The 27,601-nt window shown below is 40.5% G+C and overlaps 1 protein-coding gene across 8 annotated transcripts; it reads right to left on the reverse strand.

Moving 5' to 3' along the window:
• Positions 1 to 708: 708 nt before the first annotated feature.
• Positions 709 to 27,290, reverse strand: mag (myelin associated glycoprotein). Of its 8 annotated transcripts, none has more exons than XM_072691633.1 (13): positions 27,087 to 27,289; positions 12,236 to 12,322; positions 10,116 to 10,234; positions 8,242 to 8,315; positions 7,764 to 8,132; positions 6,982 to 7,278; positions 5,741 to 5,998; positions 5,284 to 5,544; positions 4,616 to 4,924; positions 3,582 to 3,681; positions 2,928 to 3,030; positions 2,213 to 2,266; positions 709 to 1,880 (listed from the first exon to the last, which is right to left on the reverse strand). In XM_072691633.1, the coding sequence occupies exons 4-13, from the start codon at positions 8,285 to 8,287 to the stop codon at positions 1,722 to 1,724; spliced, it is 1,956 nt and encodes a 651-aa protein (XP_072547734.1). In that variant the 5' UTR covers positions 8,288 to 8,315; positions 10,116 to 10,234; positions 12,236 to 12,322; positions 27,087 to 27,289; the 3' UTR covers positions 709 to 1,721. The 8 variants fall into 8 exon arrangements, with proteins under 8 accessions (XP_072547734.1, XP_072547733.1, XP_072547736.1 ...); XM_072691632.1 differs by lacking the exon at positions 27,087 to 27,289 and adding an exon at positions 17,259 to 17,650; XM_072691635.1 differs by lacking the exon at positions 12,236 to 12,322.
• Between the last annotated feature and the right edge of the window lie 311 nt (positions 27,291 to 27,601).

Genomic DNA, 27,601 nt, shown 5'->3' on the forward strand with positions numbered 1-27,601 from the left:
TGAAAATCCTGAAAATTATTGTTGAGCAAGTGTATGGTCTTATTGTGTTTTCAAGGATTCACAACAGAGAACAGATACATATTTACATATTACAGTATCCCTTTACCATCCAAGGTGACTTTACTGAATACTTCATAGACGAAGATAAGTAATCGTATGGGTTAAGCTGTTAGTAGTATTGAGTTGTATGAGTTCAAATTTAAGATATGTACACACATTGTACATTTAGATGACTTATACTAATTAATTTGACACAACCTCAATAGAGGATGTTTATGCATAATAAATAATATATTTACTCAAAGCACTCTCGGGTAAAGTCATACTGTCCTCTATGATGCTTTGTTTTTCGTATTTGTCTGACAATGTGTATTTGTGTACATGTGTTCTCATATGACGTTCTGTTTGCTTACGATATCTGCTTGTTGGATTGCATTCTGCTGACTTGGTTGCTTAAACTGATATTCTGGACCGTTTCCAGTCGTAAAACAGAAAACATCAGTCCTAAATAGGAAAAACTGTTTGTGAAATTGTTTTTGCTCCAAACTGTGGAAAACAGAGTTTGATCGGCATAGAACAACACATAATGATATGTCTGCAAAACAAGGGGCGTAACAGTACACTTCACTTATAGTGTTACTTTTTCTGCTATTCGTCAGAATACTCAAAAATAGCATCAGATATTCCTCAGACAACTCTCTTATATATATATATATATATATATATATATATATATATATATATATATATATATATATACACATATATATATATATATATTCAAAGAGTGTGTATATATTCAAAGTGTGTCATTAACTTATAAGTATCCTAAGGAAACATCTGTAGAAGGATACAGAACAAAATCACCCATAAATAAATAAATAATCAGGTAGCTATTCTTTAAACCAACATCCAAGAAATCTGGTTCCTGCTCAGTTGCGATGAACTGGAGAAGCCATACCGTTATCGATTAATGCCTGCAGTGGAATCGCACAAACCCAGAGACACTTAAACAATCACTTTAGGGTACGATCTACGAGAATCACTGACCGCAGTATGCACTGAGTGCATATTCTGGTACTGTAGGAAGTGGATGAGAAACCCTTCAGGATTAAAAACACATTCTGTCTGCAAATCCACAGTTGGAGATAGTGCTAGAACATCGAGATACACTGCATGTCTCGTTCCCTGACGCTTCGGCTTGCTGAGGACACAGTGTTGAAGAGCCACTAGTGAAATACACTATTAAAAATGAAGGTCCCGGAATGGCTCTTGGCTTGGACGTAGAGTACTAAGAAAAAAACCCTGTAACTGGTGGAACATTTAGATTATGTGGGGGTGTAATAAGGTCGGCACCTTCATTTTTAAGTGTGTAGATCTGGGCTGCAACCAATCAGCATCTTTTCTCATGACATTTAAATATTCTCTGACAAATATGATATAATATAATATATAATTACCCGTCACTTAAACTGAGAAAGAACTGATATGGTTGCAGCCATAAACTGAAGAAGAAAAATGTCAAAAAAAAATGTCAAAAAAACTTTAGGTGGACAAGGCATTGCTAAAGGCAACACCAGTCAGTCGCTGCTAGGGTAAATTTGATGGAGGTAAAAGGAAAAGGGAAACACTGATTCATGAAGGACATGGGCAGAGGAATTGTGGTGGCCCTAGTGGCCACTGTATCCCGTTTGGTCGAGGCTTCAGGGAAGGATCGCGATTCATTTGGCTTTGATCTCTGTGTAGTCACTGCCGTCATCCCCCCTCCCGAAACCTCCCTCGCGAGGGCGCCCCCGTACAAACTCCAGGGCAGCGTAGTTCAGCTCTTGCCTCTCCAAGCTTGCCATTGAGCCAACAGACTGGTAATCACTGTCGTCTCCCTGCAGAAATAGAACGGGAGAACACAACGTCAGGGTGAAATAGATGACCCGGTCAGTTGTTTCAGAGTGCAGAGATGGCAATCCAAAAAGCAGGCTGTTAGTTAACTCTTAGCAAAGTCAAAGAAAGCAAGCATGATAGCATGTTAGCATAGGCAATAGGCATTATCTCATTAAAGCTAAGTTACAACTGAAATGAGGCACAAAGAATCTGCTGTTTTAAGGAACTAACTGGATTCTCAAAGTGCTCTAAATTTGCTCTCTGGTTTGTTTAATTGTATAGTACTCCTTCTCCAATTACTGATTTGTGAGCCCGTCTTAAGTCGCAGCCTTACCGTGCTCTCCTCTAGGATGGAATTAAACTTAGAGCCCAGCAGCTCAGTCTTAAGCTGTTAAGTTAGGAGGAAGAAAAAAGAGACAGAGAATGCAGAAAAGCGATGAAGGAGGAGAGAACAGTCAGGAAATGCTTTGAAGCAAAGGCCACACTACAGCCCTCCATCATAAACCACCATCCACACTTGGCATGCAAATAAGAACTAAGTAAATACTGTGATGAGCTCATGTAGAAGCTAAGAACGTCTGAATGCTCCACCATATAAACTGGGGAAAAAATGTATTTACATGCAAATACTGTTCAAACAGCAGATCTTAATCCAGCCATTTCTGAATTAGATCTTAGAACACCACACATGTCATTCCCTGGGTGATATTCTCGCTGCTCCTAGTATTAGTTTGGACCTGTAGATTTCTATCAGTACAATAACAGGGTGTATAGTATTACAATGAGTGTCCTTTCACATTAAGTGAGAAGAGGCTTTCACCATGCACTAAACAGGTGTGTAGAGGAGACTAAATGGTGGTGATTGGTGGATTGTGATTATCTTCTCGCAGTGATTGCATAGCATCTAACAACCCCAAGACATCAGCAAAAACCACTCTAAACAACTGTACATGGAAAAAAATAGTATTATAATAGTATTTAAATATATATAGATAGATATATAGATCATATATATGTCATTCATCATCGTCGTCATCATCATATCTCACCACTTTTTTCCTGAGACTTTGTTTGTCCTTCTTGACTGCGCTGTAGAACATGGAGGGATTCTCCACTCTAGATCCCACGTCCTGCCCAGGGTTGCCATTCTCTCTGGAGGGTGGAGTCAGAGGATCAGACTCTGTCTCACACGGAATGACGCTATTGACTAGCTCAGGGCAACACTGTAAGCCTGGGCATCCATTTTAATAAAAAGAGGATCGCTTTCGCCTCCCTGGCGAAGAGGCTCTTGCGACCCATGGTTTCATTTCTTTTTTGGAACTGTATTTTTTTCCATTGAGATTAAAAAAACCCAAAAATAAAATAGTGGTTGGAGGTTTGCTGAAACACTTGAGGTTAAGTGCTTTTGCTTTGCATAGCTTAGCGGTTTGAGGCTAGAAAGCAATGGAGGGGCAATAGAGCCTGTCTTGTTAGTCTGGTCACCTTGAATCCACATCATGGCCAACAATGTCATTTGGTTCGCCTATATCGTTGCACATGTTACCGTCTTACCATTTGATCCAATTGTTTCATCTGTGAATGGGTTATGGCTTAAATAGCAAATGCCAAAAGAAACACATTTGAGAATGGATGACTAGGCTTGGGTGTTTCCTTGTTTTCCCCCTCTCCCCAGCTCTGTCCCATGGGTTTTGTGGGTTACTCACTTTTTGTTGTTTTGGCCCACATATCGCACAGCAGCAATAATAAAAGCGATGACTGCCACTCCTCCGATGGTCCCCACTATCACAGCCATCATGTACTTTTCTGAAACACGAAATGAACTTCTCTGAATTAGAGGAATGTCAGTACCATAGATTTTACTTGCTGCTGCCTTCCATAGCACTGCTACTGTGAACAAAGCTCAAAGATCTGACAGTTAAAGTTTCATTGTATACAGTATTCTTCTACACTCTTAGGACATAGGTTTTAATAAGTGCTAAATAAGGTTATATGACTTGTGAGAACAGTAGAACCCTTTTGGTGCTATTAAGACAGATTTTTTGGTCTTTAAAAACAAATCTGTGCAGTTGTTTCTCCATCATGGAGAATAACAAGTATGCATGCTACCATTTAAGACAGGGGTGGGCAGTTCCAGTCCAGGAGGGTCAGATTCCTGCACAGTTTGTGCTTTTCTTGCTCAAGCACACCTAAATCATCTCACCCGTTAATTGTCAGGTTTAGTAGGTCTCTTTAAGCAGGGGAATCAGCAAACTGTGCTGGACTTTGAGTTGTCATGGTCCTTTATTGCCACTGCCAGGCAAAAGCTTCATATCTCCATTTTTGTTTTTCACTTTTTGGCCCAATTTGAATTTGGCAGTTGTTCCTAACATTGTGTCAAATAGAGCAACAGGAATGCTCCAAAATGGCTTGGAATAAAATCTTTCTACATTGATTTCCATTGAAAGCCAGGATGATTTTTTCTCCTCCTGTATTTTATGTGTAATGACGATATAGGATTGTTGCTCTTCCTAAAGATTAAATCTTTACTTCACAGAGTCAATCAACCACATCTTCTGCTGCTAATACAACACCATTGGATGATCACAGATTACAGGGCCAATTATTAGATGATAACACCACTTGAAAGCCCACAGTTATCTTTTGAACCAATGGTAAGATATGCATCCCATGATGGGAACTATCAATACACCTTAAGCAAGGATTTATCATGAGACTTTGAGCTGGCCAGTGGACTCACTCTCTTGCTGCAGCTCTAGCCGGATGGTCTCTGTGCCGTATATGTTGCTGATGCTGCAATGCACGTGGACAGCTGTGCCTCCATTGTTCCCCCTTTCTCCCTTTTCCCTCAGTTTGATCATGCCAGTTGACGTGTAACCATCTGAATGTGTGTAGTAGTTGAAACGGCCATTTGTCTCATTAATAGTGATATTGAGGTCAGGCAGGTAAAACTCAATGGAAGGCTCAGGGTTCCCTGAGGCTATGCAGACACACTGTACACCCTCTCGCACTATGGTGCACTTGGAATCTTCCAGGAGAATGGGGGCAACTGCAGAGACAAGAAATGTTGTCAGTAATTCATTTATTAATAATTCTTTCTTCGGTCTGATCTTCTATCCGATCTTTTCAGTGTCACTGTTCTACTTCAAACCTTTTAAATAATATATGTTTTACTATAGTGTGTGGTAATGGTATGGTTACTACAGGCATCTCAATGGTAGGGTAGGTTGACCCTACATCCTCAAAGTGAACTTACAATCTAAGATTCTTATATAGATCTAAGCTCTGTATGTCCCCTCTTTACCCTCTATCCTTCTGCCAAAGGCTATCACTGATCAGAATTCATTCATTGTCCCACATTCAGCACAATGAGAATAGCTCAATAAGTCAAACTGTCAGTTATCTCACACTCCACAGTGATGTTCAGAGAGCTGCTGGCACGCCCATGCTCATTCTCAGCGAGGCAACGGTATGTGCCGTCCGCCTGCGGCGTGATCTCCAACAGTTCCAGAATAGACACCTCCTCAGCTGTTATGGTTCCCACCAACTCCCCATCCTTTAGCCAGGTTAGTGTGGGAGCAGGATTGCCCTGAGTGCCACAGTGGAGAGATATCGAGGAGCCCTCCTGCACTGTCAGTGAACCGTTCACCCATGGTTCCCTGGGGGGATCTGTATGTGCCCAATAACCAAACAGAAGAGATAAAGGTCAGAGGATTTCAGAAGTTATCTGTAAGAGCAGTTAGAGCATTCAGCTATCTAAGAACGGGTTGGTGAATTGCATGCATGGATGGAGAGATGAATGGATGGTCATGGGTGTCTAATGAAGAATGACCAGAAAAATAACAAGGTGATTCTACAAACTCACATTTCACAGCCAAATACATGGAAGTGTTCATGACCCCATAGCCATTGTCCCCTACACAGGTGTATACACCCTCCTGTTCAGGAGTCAGGGACTCCAGGTAAAGCGAAGCATTTGAGGCCGTGTCTGACATCAACTCCTCATCCCCGAAGTGCCAAGAAATCCGCGGTGCAGGGTTGCTATCCACATCGCAGTGCAAGATCACTGAAGTTCCCTCCATTACCTCCTGAGATACATTTACCCACACTGTGCGAGGAGCATCTACAGACATAGAGAAAGAACAGACCGAATAAAGAGTTTTTACAAGGCAAAAAACAAGGCAAAATCATTGAGAACAGTTTTCTCTTATGGCACCAGAAGTCATGCAGAAGAAAGTCTGCATGTGCAAGCTAAGCCTCCTATTCTATTTTAATAGGGTTTCCTAAACATGTTTGAAAGCGAATACTAATGAGTTAACCATGTAATTACATAGATGCGCCGACTGAATTAGCATGCACACGGTAGAGATCTATGCCATCCAGTCCATCCCCTTGGGAACTGGGCCAACTGGATTGTAACTGCCGGCCTCAAGCACAACACGCAGCACAGATGGGTTTTTTTTGTCCCAGCCACAGGGCCCACTGCAATGGCAAAGACGTTGTGCTTTATCTGCTCAGTGGTTTAGCAATGAGGGGTCTATTTGAATCTTCTGGACCCCAACAAACATTTTGTGAGGCTGATCTGATGGTCAGTTTTCATTTGAACAAGATCCAGTCAGGACTGAAATGTCTAGCCACAGAATCCTAAATCCTAAACAAGTGAAACTGACAGTTATTGAAGAAAAGAAGTAAATTCCTTAAGCTAGGTTGTTGTATCTTTTCTACTTTAGAGATCTATCAGATGTCTCTTGTTTTGGTGAATCTTGTAATGTTGTTAGATGTGCTTTCTCTACCTTCACCTTACCTTCTGATACTGTATTTCGCATCAGATGTTTAAAAAAACACCAGACTGACCAGATGTCCTCATTCCAGTGCCTATGACAAGGAATTGGCTTACATATTGTGCTCCACAGATGAGCCAATTGAAAGAAGCATTGGCTGACCCCTGTTTACATATTTACTACAAAAATCTGAAGATTTATTCCTTCTACTCTCATTTACCAGCTCCAGGGCAAGTCCAAGAGATGCTTCTCTTTTGCCTTATTTCAGAACATGTTATTATTTAGATATATGGGATATGATATTTTGATGTTTTAGATGGCTCACACTTGATGTCCAGAGAGATGAGACGCTCGTAGACAAAAGTGGTGTTGGGGTAATGAACCCTGCAGCCCAGCAGCTGGCCGTTGTGTATAGGTCTTGGTGTGAATGTGAGCGTGCTGGCCAGCACTGCTGTGTTGCTTTCCTCCACATAGTCTGAGGTGAAGAGAGGTTCAGGCAAGTAGTCGGTGTACATCCAGTGGATCTCTGGACTCATTTCTGGACAGTTGTCTGGCGCATAGCAAGTCAGATCCAAGCTCTCGTCACTGACTATCTCTGCTGGGACGTCAATGTTGGGCTGATCTAAGAAAGAAGCAGAGGTCTCAGATGCTAACATGATTTGCTAACAGTAGTTCAGGCAACATTTTTGGAGACATTCCTTTATCAGACATCTAAGCCTGTTCTGAAATCAGCATTAATGTACAGCACACAAAGCCACTGAGTTATCTCATATAACATCATGGTTGTAGATCATTAGAGCCAGGATGCAAATCATGACAATATATGGTCTATTGCAACCAATGCTATGCTAAGAATATCAGAATCAGTGATATAGGTATGGTAAAAATCACACAGGTAGAACCATGATTAAACAATCAGGGCCCAGTTTCCCAAAGGATTTGCAGTATTAATACCATCTTAAATGGTAGAGGGAGAGAGTTTCAACTGATGCTCTCTCTACCATTAAACAATGATCTTTCTGCTAATGGGCTTTTGGGAAACCCAGCCCACATTCACATATTAACTGCTAACAGAAAAGCCTGGTATGGTCCAGTTAGAGCACTTACCCAACACCTTGAGCTCAGTGAAATCTGGGTAGGTGTAGATGTTTGCTCCTCCTAGGTCTGCTCTGAAGTAGTACCTCCCTGAATGCTCAGTTCCAACATTGCTGATCTGCAACGTGCAGTTCTTCTGAGATAGGTCACCCAGGAGCTTGGTCCGGCCTTTGTAGCTTTCATGCACAATTTCTGTGCGGGACTTATAAACCACTGGAGGGAAGAGTTGTGGGTATGGCTGGCCAAAGTACCAGATACCATGGGTGCCTCGATGAGGCCTGACACCAGAGGGGTACATGAATGTGCATGGGATTACCACACAGGAGTTAGTCATGGCTGAGATGTCCCTGGGCATCCATACATTCCACTGAGCTCTTATATCTGTATATAAAAGAGAAAATAAGCTTTAAACATGGATGTTCTTCTTGGTTCTCCAATAATGCCATATGCTACAAAGCACAGCAAAGAAAGATACTAATAGGTGTATTACCTCTTACAAGCAGCAGTAAGGGCAGCAGCAGTTCTAAGCACTTCATGGTCTCAGTTTAATGTAGGACCATTAACCTTAAAACAAACCAAAATCATGGTAAATGTGTTAGTCATCGAAAGAATGAACAAAGCAAAAATGAAGGTTTGTTTATCAAGCTGTTGAACACTATAAAAACCAGATCTTCATATCTGGACCTTGAATCCAGTTTCCAGTCCTGGACTTGGCCAGTGTGACCTCTGCTATAAAGGTATATATACTACTGATAAATGATAGGAATAAATGGTTTCTAGAAGCAATGTACTTAATTTGTTCTACAGAAATGTATATAATGACATTGTCATAAACATTTACATCAATTGTCAGAGATTGTATTTTGCCAGATTTTACACTGATATACTGTCAAAAATAAAGTTTTCTGAATGGATATCAGCTTGGACACTTGAACAGCTTGTTTTAGAAAAGGGTTCATTTTGGGAGCGTTTTATTTACGCTCCCAAAATGCACATACACCCAGCCCACTAGTGATCCTTTTGAGGTAAAACACAACGGCTACTTCAAGAGAATAAAGAAGTGAGGCTAAAAAGGCTGGAAGTTAATGCTAGCCAAACAAGTAGGGCACCAGAAGAAGGGCTGACCAGAGAAGGTAATTAGGGTAGAGCTAATGAGGTGTGCTGGTGCTAGCTGGGTGCTAGGCTAAAAGCTAACCCTACCCAACCCTACTACAATCTCTTCTCCTCGCTACATTACCTCACACCATGCTGACAGGACACCATGAAGACCCACAGAGGACAACAGCACTATCTGGTAAGACTCATATAAATAATTCCAAAAACAATGCTAGGCAAGGCTAGGCTGAGTTATGATGTGGTATGTATTCACTATGGGCCATTGTGGTGATGTGAACCAAGCCAATAAGCCAAATAACTCAGTGACTCAGTACTTTAGCTTTTCTTATTTCAGTATATAGACAAGACCATATTCACCATTAGTGTTGGACACAGATGGCATTTGGCCCTGTGATCAAACACACACAGTGACAGTCATTACACAGTCATTGCTGGGGCGCCGGGGGAGCAGAGAGGGTGAAAGGCCAAAAAGTGGCAGCTTGCTGAGCCCAGGTAACAAGTACCATAGAGGACAAATAGAAGGCAAAATGTACTGGAGGAATATTTTACAAAGGGTCTCATTGTAAAAAAAATTACTCAGTTACAAGGTTTTTGCACTTTGTTGACTCATCATTTGGTTCTAAAATCTCATTTTTTACCTTTTTGGTTTCTACACTATATGTCCAAATATTTGTGGACACCCCTTCTAATGAATGCATTCAGCTCCAATTACTTTAAATATCACCCATTGTTGACACAGATGTACTGCCAATAGAATAGGACTCTCTGAAGCAAATAAATATGAACCTGTTGGCACCATGCCTAATGCCAGGTGTGGGCTAGAGGGGTTCAAGCTGTGGAGTAGTGGAACTGTGTTCTCTGGAATGATAGATGGTGGTCCATCTAACAACTCTGGGATGAGTTGGGGAGTTAGAGATGAGGTGGGGTGTTGAGACAAGATCCAACATCCTGACCTCAGTAACGCTCTTGTCGCTGAATGCAGTCAAATCCTCACAGCAATCGTTTTTAATACAATGAATAAGGGGGTGTCCCAATACTTTTGTCCATATAGTGTATATCTGGTCTTGTTAAGCATGAATAGATCATACCATGCCCTTTACCCTAATCTTCCATCAAAACTCAATGACTTTTGGCTCACACATCTTGCCTATTCGGGTCCTTTACGGAATCAAACATGGTTCCTCTACATGGTTCCTTTTGCATTTTTTGCTTGTTTGTTGATAATGTTCAAGTAAAAAAGAGAAAAACCTTAAGCTGCTGGTTGAGAGTCAGACCGGCACCGACTCTATTCTCTCTCTTTCTGTGGTCTTCCTCACACAATCACTGCGGTGCGCTCTCACATCAGCTGAGCTGCCCTAGTGACTTCTCTAAAAACAATAAAAAAAGTAAGAGGAGGATCAGCCAATGACATTAGTCCAAAAGAAAACACACTTACTCACTCACACACAAGCACACACACACACACACACACACACACACACACAGGCATATACATCAGATAGTCAGCACCTGCTTCCTACAGAGCCGCAGTGTGTGGGAGAAGAGAATTGCTCATTATAATGGCACAACGTCAGCCTCTGCGTCTCTGACACACATACTGGTGGCACTGTTTGGTGAAATGACACATCATTCAGAGGTCATTAGCCAGAGCGGCGTGGCATCACCAACTGCTTGTGCTTAGCTTATTTGTGGGCTGAGGTGGCATGTTGTCAGAGTGTGTCCCCGGTTTAGGTCATGCAAAGGCACACACACATTTTCTCTGTCTTTATTTTCCTCACTCTCTTGCTCTCTTTCTATCGCTAATCCTTCTTTCTAGCTCTCTTTCTTTTTTCTCCCTTTCTCTGTATCACAGAAACATACACACAGTGTTTAAAGCACCCTTAAGAGCAGACGGGGACCACAGATGGTAAGCCTTGGAATGGATTGTTGGAGAAATCTCTCTGATTACCATGTTTGAGAAGATCGTCTCCCTCGAGATAATAAGCCCTATGCGCTGAGAATAAATAGAAAACTTTGTGCATTTTTGGAGGAGAGAAGTTAAATTGATGATCTGTTGTCCTTCTCCACATACTAAGCTGAAAGCAATAAATAGGCCTTGACACAGAGAATTCTACTTTAAGTTCGCACCTAACTGTGCATTCACAGCTTGTACAATCATAGAAAAGGATTGCCAATTGAATGGGATGTTCTGGAGAAGCCCCACATGAGCCTACGGTCACCATGCCCAAAGTGGCCAAAAGGGTTGGCTACAATGGTATGAAGCCATCCAGATTTGGAAGGGCTGTGTAGCATTGGAACCGTGTTCTATGGAGTGATGGCGCTCAATCCAATAGCTTTCGGATGAGCTGAAGTGGGGTGTTTGCAATCTGGAACTTACTATGAAATTCAGTAACTGACCCCAGTGATGCTCTTCAGGCTGTAAGCCATTAAGTCGTCACAGTAGTGTTCCAACATCTAATGTAAAATCTTCTCAGAAGGTAGATGTTGTACTTGCAGTAAAGGGGGTAGCATCCTATTAATGCCCTTTATTTCAGAAGAAATGTTGGATGAGCGAGCTTCTCATGCTTGCTCATCATGTTCATGTTAAAGACCAGATAAAAATACTTTGAAAGATTTTCCATGCTAAGATAAATAAATACCATTTGAACCCTTTGGATAATTTCAGACTCCTAAGAACAAAGGGTCCTAAGTGGTTATACTTTAGGTACTTCTTGTGTGGTTACACTTTTCTTGTGATTTTCATAATCAAAATGACCTCCCATAAAACATTTACATCACTAATCTTATTTCTTGCAGATTTCCCTCCAAACCAAATCCTTGTTTAGCTGATCATGGCAGGCAATGGTTAGATCAGATGTGATTGATGAGGGTTGTAGGTAATGTCTGCAGATATTAGCTGGGCTGATGACGGCTGCTTTACACTAGAGGTTCTTTAGACGTTAACTTCTTAAACACTGCTGCTGGTGATTCCAGATTCCAGGAATTCTTCACAGCTATGAGAATTTCTACATAATTACTGAATAATAATGTGTTTAAAAGGTAAAAGGATCTTTAAGCTCACAGATCTCACAGGTTTTTGAAAGAACCATCTATTGAAGGTGGAACCAAAAGTGGTGCCTCTCTAACATCGCTCCAAAGATCCAATTTTTGATGTGATGTTTACTATGATTTTTATTATTACTGTCTATAAACCAGATCATCAAGACAGTCCAAAAATCCTTGCATCATACCTACAAAGACCAAAGCAATGCTCTACTGCTGCTGAGAGAACACATTAGTGCAGCTCAGGCAGTGAGACAATGCCCCAGTAAAACAAACAGAGCATTCATAGGAGACAAACAAGTCTCTCACATCACCAAAGCACTTGCCTCATACCAGCTCCAGCTCCCTGCTCTACCCTGGCCTTCTGAAGGCTAAAGCACGGCTCTTCCAGCTCCGCTTCTCCGAAAGCCCCACTGCGGAGGGACAGACAAAAAGAGAGAAGGGAGACAAAGAGACAGACAGGGAAGGATAGGGTGAGGATAAAGGGTGCATTAGCTACGGACTTGTGTGAATGCGTTTCGTGGGTAGTCGTGAATATGCAGACATTTCTCTCCATGCTCCGAGCCCACACCAGACATTCCTCTCTGTGCTATCTGCCACGTTCCCTATTAGTCCCTCCTCAAATCGGCTTTCCCGGGTAAGGCATTGGCCTGTGCCACTTTGGTCTAGACAAGCATGCATAGCTTAACACTTAAGCTGGGTTAGTGAAGTTGAGGAGTTGGGTAAATTCAGCTATTTTAGAGGGCATCTACTGCTGAAATTACTGCATTACAATATTCCCACCCATAGAAAACATTACATATTAGCATATTTTGTCAGTATATTCCATAATATATGTATATATGTACTGGTAATTGATGACTTTAGGAAAGTTTAAAAGAAACTGAGGTGTAAACAACCAGTCATGATGTCTACAAAAAGGTCTAGAGAGGTCTACAGTAGACTTCCTATCTATGCAAATAGCAGAAGATGACTGGAACCACTGGTCAACCTGAGTAGATGTAACCAACTGCCATAAACTCTTCAAGATAAAGGTGCTGCAAAGGGTTCGAGGCCACCGCCTTGAGCTATTTCTGTAAAGGAGCTGTGAGTGTGAAGCTGTAGATTGGTAAATAACCTTAAAACTTGAGAAGGTTCTTTACACAGAAATCTCTTTTACAGAAGTGCTTCTTTATAGAAGTAGTTCATCTGTGGCACTGCTGAAAGAACCCTTTGTAGCACCTATAGTTATGTTGCAAAGATGGAAGGAGATCAGTCCGAATGAAAGCACAACAGGGAGGCTGTGTAAGTTCATGACACACAACATGCCACAGCACCCCACATACAGGGAAACATCACGCCCACACACACATTGCAGAGCACTCTGCTATGTGGCTGTTAATGCAACAAAGTAGTGGGGTGACCTTTTTCACTGCTACATATGTATCTGTCATTGAGAACGAGACAGTGTTCGAGAGCCTACAAGCTTTACCTTGACTATTAGGCATGTGATCTCTAACCATCCAATCAGAAATTATTGCATCCTCAATAAAAAACAGCATCCTTGTACAGCAGGGTGCTACTCTGAATGAGCCGAGTGAAGGCATACAACATTGTGGGGTTCTGAAAAAAAACAAAACACTGTCTGCCCAGAGGTGTTAGGCCCTAATTTCAGCATAATCAGGGCTCAGATTGATATGTGTGTTATGATGAATGTTTATGTTTAGTGCTGACAAGAACTGGAGGATTCCTTCCAGAACAGGTCCACGCACAGCTTGCTTTGCTGTTAGTGTGTGACGTGCACCCCATAAGCCAGCACAGGTGCCCACTAAAATTACCAGAGCACCAGATGGTCTTTAAAGATGACTGCTCCTTTGTGTATGTGTGTGTGTAATCAGTAAAGCTTTAGCACCTTGAGATTTCCATAATAATGAAATGTGCCTGATCAATAAAAGTGTACTATTACTGTTAGAATTACTGTTAGAAGTATCGCAATACTATGTTTTGCAGTTCTGTATCAATTCTCAAAAACACAGTATCAATTTTTAATGAATAGTTCACGGTAGGACCGTCATATATCATTATTTTATATATATATATATATATATATATATATATATATATATATATATATATATATATATATATATATATATATATATTAGACATATATCATACATTTTTTTTTACAATATTGGATACACAGAATACATTATTAACATCATCACATGTTGGCTCCCTGACTTTTGGCCAAATCTGGTGAAAATACTTAAGATATTTAAATATTGCAATATATATATATATATATATATATATATATATATATATATATATATATATATATATATATATATATGTATATATATATATATATATCGCAGAGAAAAACAAACTTTTTTTTAATATCATGCAGGCCTTGTTGCATGATTAGTGACGGACAGTGATCCATTTTGTGTTGCATTTAAACCCCAACCACTAGAGAGCAGTGTTGTAATCGGTTTTCAGACCCTCCAGTTCTGACTGTATAAAAAGACTTTTATTTTGCTGAGGTTTTATTATGGTGTGTTTTTCACTTTTTATACAGTTTCCCTAAAATGTAATTTAAAGTGAAGAGGATATATTTTACATATAAGATAAACAATCAAACCCTTTGAATAATTTCAGACCACCTAGATCTAGAAGTTCATACACGCCTAAGAACAAAGTTAATGGATTTGAGGTACCACAATAAAACTTTTACCTCATAAAGAATCAAGTGGTCACAAGCCCTCCTTCTGGAGATTTCATCATGGTGTGTTTTTCATATTTTTATACAGTTTTCCTAAAATTTGATTTGAAAAAACTGCAATATATATGTCCTTGCTTACAGTATCATAATATATTGAATCCTAACCCCTGCATTGTGACAAGTATCATATTGCCGGATCCTTGCCAGTACACAGCCCTGATATTGAGTAAGTAGGAATCAGAATCTAATCAAAATTCCAGAGTACCAGAGCACACCTAAGCCAATTCCAGAGCACCAAAACTAATCCCAGGACAAGTCTAGGACTGATGGTCTGACTCACTGTGCAAATGAAGTACTCTGAGGCCTGTTGATGTCCTGTTAGTGTCCTGCGGTGTAAAAAGCACTCCTCAGCTCGGTGCCTACCATGAAGGTCCAGTTTAGGAGGCACAGCTAAAAGAGGATCCATTTCCATTAACTACAAACTGTCTAGGCCACAACACATATCTACAGCATCCTCATGGTCTTACAGATTAGGAGCAATTAAGTAACCACCAGAAAAGCATCCCACATTTCATCAGATATTCATTGTACTTAAGTGAGCTTTACTGCATGTGTTAGCATGTTAGCATTGTTATTTCTGGGCTGTACACTGTCACGTAGTGAGATATGGGCAGATGGTAGACTCAGTAGTCTCTCTGTGCTGTGCAGTAGCTTCCTGCCCACACCTCAGGGTGGTTAGTCAGCGGCCCAGTTCCAATTCAGAGAGACCTATCGTGACTCTCCTCTTCTTATGTGCACTTTGGAAAATCCATGATGCAGAGTGGGCGGTTGTTATTCTAAATGAGGGCTGTCAATCAAACCAGTTTCTGACTGAAGCAGAGCTGTTTTCTTCAATATTGCTTGACAATAGAAAAGCAACCAACGCTGAGCAGAACTGCAGCAATTCACAGAGAGATCCCAGAATTTTAGAGTTATGGTTATATTATCAAGCAATATTGATCATATCTAGTCCAGTTCTTCAGTTTCACTCTGGAGTTTAAACTGAACATTGGTCATGGTATATTTTCAAGTTGGTTTGGGTTCAGGAGAAGATCAAAGTAGTAATGGTAATTTCTTGTCTCCCAAGCTTAGTAACAATACTCCTCGTCCTCGTGGACTAGACCAGGGTTCTTGGATTCTGGTCTAGGAGGGCACTGATCTCCCTGTTCAAACACACCTGATTGAACTCTGTCAAAGTTTAGTAGGCATGTTTGACTAGGAAAATCACCAACTGTGTGGGACCCCGCTCTGCAGGACCAGAGCCCGTATGGACAAAGAGCATTGTTTCCATTTCTTGGGACAAAAGAAAACACTATTATTTATCTCTGACTCTTCTGAACTCAAACCACCAAGACAAACATTCAGTTTAAAACCCAAGTCTGGCTGAGTAAATCTAATGTTCTTCATGTGTGTACATCAACGTAACGCATTAAAGCATGGTAAAGCATTGCTTATTACAACTCAACACCCCTATCAGCATTTCTAAGTTGTATTACAGCATCTATTGCACTTCTAAGACACATACAGCTGCTGTAATGCTATAAGTATAGGCAGAAAAACATTCATTTGAGTAGTTTAAAAGCTTAAAATCTTATAGGTCCATTCATCATAAAAAATATTTGGTGTAAAGAGCAGCAGCCAGCAATGTCATATTATGCAACAAAGTAAAAAACATTTGGTTCTGATGGTGATGGTATAAAGAATGTTCTTAATCTTTAATACCAGTTCATATGAAGAGATTTATTTTGAGTAATTCTGGACCGTTTTTACTGGCCCCTTTGCAACAGTGCCATTTTTTAATGGTTTTAAAAAATCTGACCTCTGGTGTATTAGATCCATTTACAACATAAACATAATTCTTTATGTGAAGAAAACCACAAAGAACAGCCGAACAGTACAGAGTGATCCGCAACAGAACAACCTGAAACATCTGAACAGTAGCTGGAGTGTCCTGTCACTGCATGACAGGTCAATCTGCCTGCTGATTTCTACATGACTGAGGAGCATGAAGTGAGCTTATACCCCTTCCACCCCCTCCTTCACCTGAGCATCTCTCTCTTTCTCTTTCTTACACATACACACATAATCACGCACAATCAAACACACCATCCATGTGCTGGCTCTGTCTTAGCAACATCCTGTGTGCTTATGCCAGTGAATCTAATCTTCGCCAAGACACCCACTCTCAAGATACTGTCCAAAACAGCACGGCACTGTCATGGGAACGCAGCCAAAGGAACAGGTGACCTGGACACCAGAAGCCCCAAATGGAGTCCGATCTTTAACAAAACAAAGCCTTAAAATGCCTAATATACAAACCGTATAGACAAGTGGCAATGTATGTTTTTTACAGTATCAACCCAGTGCTACCCAAGCCTGGTCCTGGAGATCTACCTCCCTAGAGACTGGGCTCCAACCTTATCTTACAAGCCTGGCCCAATTATTGAAGGCCTCCAGTAACATCTGAATAGTGGAGTAGCCTCCAGGGCCAGGGCTTGGAACCCCTAGTAGCACAACCTGAGAAATGCAGGGTTGAAGGTTTTTAACTATAGAAAATTATTATTAAGGCTAGAATGAAGTATTAAACAATCATGAAGACTCACCCAGCGAATTGCCCCTGGCCTCCTCTCCTCATCCAATAACGAGCATTAATCAGCAGCGCAGGCAGCCGTACCCTGATACACACTCGCACACACCTCCTTACACCACCCAGCCCTGGACGAACATCTCTCTTTCTCTCTCTCGCCTTGCTCTGTACCACACCCCACCTCTCTCTCCACTCCCCCTATTCTATATGGAAATGTCACGACCTAAGTGTATAGAGCATTGTTCTGGCCCTCAGGCCATTCATAAACTGACTGCACTGTCCACTGGCACAAAGAGGCCCACTGTTCCCCTGGCACAACAAAATATGGGTGAGGCAGAGGTAGCCTGGGCCTACCCGACCAAGAGAAGAAAAGAAAAAAAAGTAGAAGAAAAAACTGAGAGGATGAAGGGAAAAAACGAAATAAATGATATGCATCGTTTAGACTGGATGGAATGAGAAGAATGCAAGAAGCTGTTTGGAGAATGGATGGAGTGGGGAGAGAGAGAGACAGAGAGAGAGAGAGAGAGAGAGAGAGAGAGAGAGGAGATGGGAAAAGATGATACAATGTCTTGGATCAGGCTGTTTGGCTCTTTTCTGACTTCTCTGGTATGAAAGTTGTGACTCAGAAAGAGAATCAACACAATGTTCCAGACCATTTAAAAATAGCTATAAAATGTGTCATAAAAAAACATCACCACAACCACACAGGGCTGGTTTCATGGACAAGCGGTAAACTATGCAGAATTCTATCAGATAACAGTGCTTCGAAAAATAAGTTATATTGGACAGATGCAGTATAGATTTCACTGATATTTCAAACCAATATTTAATGGAATACTTGCTGTTTTCCAAAAGATGCTGTGTGGCTGTGCAATTTTATTCTTAATTTTACTACATTTGTAACCCTCTGCAAATGCATGCTCTTTGTCTGTAATGATAATACAGTTCAAAGTAGTTCAATGTAGTTTAAATATAACATTTTAATGTGTTTTTATTATCAGATATTAGATTCAGATATTAGTTCCAATGCTGTTTCACTAATCAGTCCAATAAAATATAAACCAGCACAGCAGGGGAGAAAACCCAATCAATAGCCTACATTTGCACACTGCTTTTTCATGAAGTAACAATGGCTCAAGGTCACAGATCAAAATCCAACTACCATGAACATCTGTACAAATCTCACTGCTTTGTTTGCTTTTCACTTACTGTGTTACCTTTTTATTAAGAGTCAGAATCAGGTACAGAATGACACTGGTGGGCACTGGTGGCTCAGTGGTAAAAGCACTGGGGAATAGATTACAGAGTTGTAAGTTCAACAGTTTGAGATAACAGAGCCTGATTACCCCTGACATTAACATGCATTTTCAGTGATTTCACTTGTCTAAATGAAAAGCCAGGTGTAAACACCCCCAATAGGCATTGTGATCACGATTACGATTGGATCACTCAAACAGCATTCAGACACATTTAATACAAGTATAAACAGATCCAGGCCAAAGTAGATCCAGTTACTGTCTGGATACAAAATGCATGTTAATGTCAGGTGTAAACAGGCTCATACACTACTGGTCGAAGTTTTAGATTACCATTATTTTCATTATTCATCATTTGCATTTAAGTCCAGTGAATAACCTGAAATTGTACAAAGTCCAGTGACCTCAAATATTACAAAGGCAAGCAATAAACTGTCAGGGCTTTTGAGAGGAAAATAAGCTAAACTGATAGTGATAATAAAATGTAAATAGTAAAAAAAGTCTTTGAGTAACTATGTATGGCTGGTCTGTAGCACTGGAACAATTTACAAACTTTTTGTCTGAATAAAAGTGCTAAAACAGTTACTGCACTCTACTGCGTTATTTACACAACATCACACATCCGGTTTCTTTCATAATGTCTAGAAAAAGTCACTTACAGGAAGACAGACCATTATAACTCTTAAAAGTTGAGATCTTTCCTTTAGAGAGATTGCTGATAAAGCAGAGTGTTGTGAGTACAAGTTCCTACACCATCAAAAGGCTCTTGGTAACTGGAGAACACTGAAGAGGTTTGGTACAGGAACTCTTATCAGAGGACTAGTTTCTGTGAGTGAACAGACTGTCTTTCTGTGTGTTGGGTGGCTCATATTGTAACGCCCTGTGGCACAGCTATGAAGAGAAACACAGGTTGAGTGGCAGTAAGAATTGCAAAAGAAGATGCATGCAACGCTACCAGTAGACTACTGAAAAAATGAGGGATATTTTAAACTTTTGACTGATGGTGTATGTAATGTAAAAGGGTATGAATATACATGTACATATAAAATGTACCAAGTCCACCGCATATATTAATATAAACTACATTATAAATAAATATTTTGCACCATGGTTCTCAAAGTGGGTTCCATGGAGTCCTAGAGGTCTGTGATGTATCCACCTTATTTTCTATTAAAAAAGAGAGTGGCCACGTTAGAACCTTGGGCAGACCTACAGATATAGATTGCAACTCCAGCGATTATTAACATACAAAATCAGGAGTAGAATATGCTCAGTTAGAGGGTGTCCCGATATTTGAAGAGAAGAAGAGGAGAATTTAGGCTTGAGCACCAGTGTCATGAACACAACCCATGGCTGAAGGCTCTGAATTTAAAGCATCCACCCAAACGTCCATTTGTCTGCTCCGTCTTGTGTAGGGGAAGCCAACACCAGAACATCCTTACTCAGAGAAATGGCTCGGTTATGAAGCTCCAGCGAAGTGTTGGGTGCTTGTGAGGCCCCTGTGTAGCTATATTAGCTCATAGGCTAACACGTTTTCCCTCCACAAAAGAGCAGACGTATGGACGTTGGAGAGGAGGTTTTAAATTTGGCGCCTTCAAACATAGACGCAGGTCCTCTTCTTTGGAAGACAGTGGATATAATGGTTATATGGTGGCCCACAGCACTCCAATCTTTTTGTGTTATGTGGATAAGATGGATAGCTATTCTCTAAATATCTCTAAATAACATGAATTAAATAGCCTGTTGGAATGTAAGGTTAGCATAGCTAGCCACTTTATAATCAGCGTCCGTAGCAGTAGCCTACTTCAGACTGCATTCGCTTTACACAGTACAACCATAAACCTTCTCATACGAAATGACTGGAGATTCTAAGACAAAGGCTGAACGTGTGAGTGGCGGAATAAGGTGGATAGCCAGGGGGAAGATGATTTTTATTAATTAATTTATTAATTAATTTCTGGTGGAGGTCACTTGTGCAACACAATGCATCTAAAGCAAAAGTTGCAGGTTGCGTGGCATCACTCAAATCTGGTTTGTAATGAATGTAGTGGTCGCTCAGTGGTTAGAGTACTGGGTTATTGGTCAGGGGGTTGTGGGTTCAATACCTGCAAATGCTAAGCTACCACTGTTGGGCTTTTGAGCAAGAGCCTGAACCTTGTGGATTTTCTTGTGGATCTAAATGTTGTCAAAATAATATTTTTTAAAAATCAGACACTTCTTCAAACTCCCAAGATCAGTATCAGTCAGACGTCTAAACCAATAATTACAAGGACAGTGGTGCAAACTGGGAGCTTAGCCATTTAGCAGTACTGAAGCTTGAAGCCAACCAGACAGATATGCTATGGTGTTTTTTGATGTATATTCTACATGCCGCTATAGCGCAGATGTGATGTCAGAGAAGTGGGTGTGGCGTACGATAACACACTACAGCACTTATTCATGGTTTTGTCATCCGACAATAGTAGCCCACTTCTCAGCAATGAAATGCTACTCTCAACACCCTCAAACACCTACCATGCAGCATGCAGACGCACACCACGACCACACACACACACACGCACACCCCTGCCCCTTGTGCCTCCACACACAGGGGCTATTGTCTTAGGAGTCCGAGCAGAGAACAGAGCAGGCCAGCTTGAGCCTGACACCACGCAACACAAGGAAGTCGATGTACACTGCTGATTGTCCCTCAAATCACAACAATTCCTTCTTTCTTTTTATCCAAACTAGCTGTAATATTTCCCTCTGCCTTGTTTTTGTAATGCTTTATTCTCCCTGGACCCATCAGTCGTATGATACATCGCATACGTACTTACCTTCACCATTACAACCACGGCAACATCACACTATACCAACACACCCACGCCCCCCAGGACGCACTCCAGTTCATTTGTGCAGGCCATGATGTCAGCGTGTCTCAGGCCAAAGCTCGTGCCCTGCAGAGCATGCTCCAGGGCTCTCAGTGCTGGAGAAAGGGGTGATTGTCCCTCTATTGTGTTTGGGGAGACAGGCTAGATGGATTGTGCCTGGACTAACAGACAGTTTTGTAGTGAAAAGGAAAGATGGAGGGGACTGGGGAGAGGGGAGTCATGGAACAAACTGACTCTGATGACAATGTGTGAAGGATCGCAACCTTCAGATACACCACCTTTCAAGGCCTGAGGTAACCACGAATCAGACATGTATATGAGAAGTGCATGTCACTGGTTTAGTACAGATATTTAAACAAATCTCCACATCTTAGGGTTTATTATGCAATAACATTATGGACACTAATGCAAAAATGGCTGAGCTATAATTAATGCTGGACATATTGTTGGTTTGTGAAGTTCTACTTGATCCAAGAAAATATGTAGGAAAAAAGAAGAGGAGGAAGAAGAAGAAGAAGCAGATGATAGAATTGGAATCAGAAGAATTGGAAGAAGATGAGGAAAAAAGAAGAGAAAGAATTAGAAGAACAAGTTGTCCCCCCTCAAGAGGATAAAGGGCCCTGGTCTAACTATGCAAGGTATACCCGAGTCAAACCACAAAGCTGGTAAAAGAGGGACCGGGTGTGATCGGTGACTACACTTGACAATTTACCCTCAATTTATCACATTTACCCTCTGGCAAACCCAAATCCTCATTTAAAGCCTGTCTCAATCTGCAGTAAACATGCCTTCATATAGGTAGCACTATATCTCATTTGAGGCTGATCAAACCAGGCATCAGCAAGATATATCCACTTCCTGTTTTGGTAAACCAGTTGTCCACCCCAGTGTCCTTGATTGAAGTATCCTATTACTTCATAGTTTATCTTCACATATGGCTGACGTTTATTCCTACAATTATTTTAATCCAATGAACTGTGTAGGATAAATATGAAAGGTCAGACTTCCTGTTGGGCAGAGTCACTCCAACATTTACCAATGTTAATAATGTGTGTAATAAGTCAGTTATGTTTAAACAAATGTGTACGAATTTCTGAGAAACTGTATTCTGGCCATGCTAATGTTTACATTACATTACATTTACATTTATGGCATTTAGCAGACGCCCTTATCCAGAGCTACTTACAGAGGTGGGACAGTGTAGTGTTAGGAGTCTTGCCCAAGGACTCTTATTGGTGTAGCGCAGCACAGTCACCCAGGCTGGGAATCGAACCCCAGTCTCCTACATGGTGTTTTAGTTCAGTGGTGTTATCTGTTGCGCCACACCAACCAACCAACATCTTTCCATGTTGTCATCCATTCAAGCCCCTCAAAACATAGAGCATCCCCAATATGTATCCTTGTCCTGTTTTGATGTGGCAGCTCAAGCCAGTCAACTGCCTGCCATTACGTCCTTGTTTGAAGGATCCACCATCCCATCGCTATTTATCATCACATATTTGTAAAGTTTATTCCCACCAAATTTTAAGGAAATCCGAAGAAATGTTTAGGATTTCGATTAGTTCCGAAATAAATACTGACAAAATATCTGACCTCCTATTGGACGGAGTCACTCAGGCCAATACTGAAAAAGGGTCAATTATGTTCATACCAAATTTCATGACTTTCTAAGCAACTATGTTTTGACTATATTAATATTACTATTTGGTTTAGTGTTGCGTATGAAGTAAATCATTTGCCTACTCTTACATCATTGCTTGAGTAATCGACTATTGCTTCAGAATTTATCATCAAGTGCATCTGGAGTTTATCCCAAACAAATGCAGGGGAGATCTGATGAAGATTCAAGAAGGAGTTTGAATGAGTGAGAGTTTATGAGAAATATGTTAAAATATCACTAATTTTAACATGACCGACTTGTTGGCAGAGCTAATACAAGCCAATGGGTGATATGTGTGGAATGTGGAATGTGAGATCAGTGTTTCCCTCCAAATTCATGAACATAGGAGAAAGTCTGTGGCAACCACAGAGAAAACGAATCGATGTGGGGCTATAGAGTCCACTAGCCACACACCAGGGAAACATCTAAACATTTCTTCATGAGATCCTAATGAATGTGCCAATTTTCATGAGTTTTCCAGCATTCCAGATGTGACAAATGTGCACTGAAAGCATAGGTGGAGCTAAGAAGAAGGAAAAGAAGTAGAAGACAAAAACAAAGATCTGCGTCCAAAACTGTGTCCTATTCACTGTCCCCTACATCCCTACAAGTCCAACTCACTATATAGAGCACTGCTATAGGCAACAGAATTCTACATGGTAGTGAACGATTTCAGACAGTCAGTATGTGTGTCACCTCACTGCTGTGCCAGTGTCTTCCTCAGGAAAGATATTAATTTATACTCTATATTGCAGTGCATTGTGGGATTGTTACAGTGCACTAAAAATTCAGCACTTTGTTTTTAGATGCCCCTAGATTCAAGATTCAAGAGTTTATTGTCATATACACAGCAGAAACAAGCAGTTACACTGTACTATACAATTTTTATATTGTAGTTCCTCCATTTACTGACATAATCTTATAAGTATTAATGTAAAAAGAGAGAAACAGAATAAGTATTATATATATACAGTGAGTCCAAGAAGTATTTGATCCCTTGCTGATTTTCTTTGTTTGCCCACTAATAAAGACACTATCCTTCTGCACTTTTAATGGTAGATATATTCTAACATGGAGAGACAGAATATCAAGACAAAAATCCAGAATATAATTTTAAAGAATATATTTTAATTAATTTGTATTTCAATGAGGAAAATAAGTATTTGATCCCTCTTGCCAAACACACTCAATACTTAGTGGCAAAGCCTTTGTTTGCAAGCACAGCGGTGAGACGTTTGTTGTAGTTAACCACAAGTTTAGCACACACACCAGGGGGAATTTTGGCCCACTCTTCTTTGCAGATCCTCTCTAAATCATGAAGGTTGGTGGGCTGTCGCTTGGCAACTCTGACCTTCAGCTCCCTCCATAGATTTTCGATCGGATTGAGGTCTGGCGACTGGCTGGGCCACTCCATGACCTTAATGTGATTTTTCTTGAGCCAATCCTTTGTTGCCTTTGCTGTATGTTTAGGGTCGTTATCATGTTGGAAGACCCAACCACGGCCCATTTTCAGATCCCTGGCAGAGGGGAGGAGGTTGTCCCTCAGGATTGTGCGGTACATGGCTCCATCCATCTTCCCAGTGATGCGGTGAAGTAGCCCTGTACCCTTGGCAGAGAAACACCCCCAAAACATTATGCTTCCACCTCCATGCTTGACGGTGGGCACAGTGTTCTTGGGGTCATAGGCAGCATTTTTCTTCCTCCACACATGGCGGGTGGAGTTGAGGCCAAAAAGTTAAATTTTGGTCTCGTCTGACCACAAAACCTTCTCCCAATAACTTGGTTCATCTTTCAAATGATCATTGGCATACTTGAGGCGCGCCTCCACATGTGCTCTCTTCAGCAGGGGTACCTTTCGGGCACTGCAGGATGTGAATCCATTGTTGCGCAAAGTGTTGCCAATTGTTTCCTTGCAAACTGTGGTCCCAGCTGCCTTCAGGTCATTTGCTAACTCCTGCCGAGTGGTTGCAGGACGATTTCTGACTGTTCTCAGCATCATTGCCACCCCACGAGGCGAAATCTTCTTTGGAGCACCGGGCCGAGGTCTGTTGATTGTCATGTTATACTCTTTAAACTTTCTGATAATTGCACCAATAGTTGTTACTTTCACATCCAACACCTTACTAATCTTTTTGTAGCCCATTCCAGCTTTGTGAAGGTCAACAATTCTGACTCTGAGGTCCTGTGACAGCTCTTTGGTTTTACCCATGTTGGAGACTTGAAATCTGTGTGATCTGTCTGATTCTGTGGACAGGTGTTTTTCACACAAGTGATTAGTGAGAACAGGTGGCTTCAGGTCAGGTAACAAGTTGATTGGGAGTGTCTAACTGGTCTGTAAAAGCCAGAACTGCTAATGAATACTAAGGGATCAAATACTTATTTCACTCCATGAAATACAAATCAATTAATATATATTCCTTAGATTTATTTTCTGGATTTTCTTTTTAATATTCTGTCTCTCCATGTAAGAATACATCTACCATTAAAAGTATAGAATGATCATGTCTTTATTAGTGGGCCAACGAAGAAAATCAGCAAGGGATCAAATACTTCTTGGACTCACTGTATATATATATATATATATATATATATATATATATATATATATACTAATTACACTTAAGTAATGCTAAGTACCAAGTATAGAAAGTTAAAGTACAATACAGTACAGTACAGTATGGATCAGAAAGACTACAGGTAAGTTAGTGAATAGTGAATAGGCCACAGTTTTAGACACATGCTAAAGAGATTAAGAAGGACAAGAAGAAGAAGAAGAAGAAGAAGAAGAAGAAGAAGAAGAAGAAGAAGAACTATCCACTTAGACACTCTTATAACAGCTTCAAAACTTCCTATTGGCTTCCATTATAAGTGTGTTTTAAACCAACCATTTATGCTGCTGTTCTTTTGTGAGAACATGTATACATCAAATACAAACTTAAAAACTGGAATGACTTTAGATTTGGATAAATCATATTAACAATTTAAAATATTCTTTTCTACACACCAAATCACAGTCACTAATAATCTAGATATTTAGTTCCTTCAACTGTGAAAATATCCTCATAATCCTCTCTGAATATAGACACTATTTTCTACCTCCCAAATGAGAAGCAGTCTCTATGATACAGGCCTACAACAAAATTCTTGACACTGCTGATCTGATCTCTGGGTCAAATCTAACAAGAAACAGCAGCTCTTTTAGGATCAACCCTGAATCCATTACACTATTTACTGTCATGTCCAGTTTAATGGTCGATTCTCTCACTCAGCAGCCTGTTTCTGATCTGGCCAAAGCAACCACTCTCTGTGTGCATAGCACCACCCACTTGTGTACTACAGCATATCATTACACACTTGAAGCCTGAGAGCCTCACTTCACAAATCCACATGAGATGAATGTGTGCACACGTCACATCAAGCGCTGCGTCTTAATATATTCGAGCAATTCAAGCATTTGTGCAGCTGTGAACCTAAACAGCTGAAGAATAAAGGTTTAGGGACTAATATAGTTATTTATTTGTATTATTTTTTAATAAAAGCTTCCTTTACTTTTATAAATTTTCAAACATAAACATCTTACAAATATTGGAATCATGTCAAAATCATAATAAAATATTAAATACATGCACTTTTGACTCCCAATTTATGTACGCACATACTGGGCTGCAGTGGGCTGTACTACAAATATAAGGTAAAACACCATTATGATTTTAATGTCAATAAAAAAAACTGAAGGTCTTCTATTAAAATATGAATGATTTAATATCAAATATCATTTGTTAATATCTGATTATGATCATTCTATTACATTCATTAAGTGGTAATCACATTTGAATTATGCCATAATATAGTTATTTTCAGTGCCCTTCATGTAAAAAAGGACTTTACATGCCACCAAATGGAAAAAATGTACAATGTCATCCATCATATCCTGCTAATCATTCTCAAGGAAAGAAAATTTAAAAAGTGTAGAACTACAAATCAGAACATAACATTGACATCACGTTTCCAGTATGAAATGGTGTGTGGGACGGCTGTCTTAGAAAGAGAAGGCTTACCTGAGAGGATGATCTTCACTCCGTAAACAGCCAGACCAAAATGCCAGCAATGCCTGTATCATGCCAATCTCTTTCCCTATGGCATCTGTGCTCCCAAGCCCTCCCTCTCCATCCCTCTGTTTTCCAGACCCCCCACCACACTCGCTCTCACACATGCACACACTTTCAGTTCACTTAACCAGCTCTATGTGTATTCGGTTGGTGTGTGTGTATGTGAGGTATGTGGACGGATCGGGATGCTGAGATGATCTGAGGGAGATTAATTGTATAGAATAAAGTGATTTTCATGTCATTGGACTGAATAGTCTCTTTTTTTCTTTTTTTCACAGCATAACAATGATGCATTGGTTGTACTGGTGTTTACATGGATCTGGCAGCAGATGAGGTGTAGTTTCACAGGATAACTGAGAATAGTGTGGAAAGCAAAGAACAGCCAGCGATGGTCAATGGGTGAAAACAGCTTGTGGAGCAGAATGGACAAAAGAGATGATTGTGAACCAGGCAAGCAAACCAAT

This window comes from Salminus brasiliensis, chromosome 11, assembly GCF_030463535.1.
Source record: "Salminus brasiliensis chromosome 11, fSalBra1.hap2, whole genome shotgun sequence".
Taxonomy (NCBI): Eukaryota; Metazoa; Chordata; class Actinopteri; order Characiformes; family Bryconidae; genus Salminus; species Salminus brasiliensis.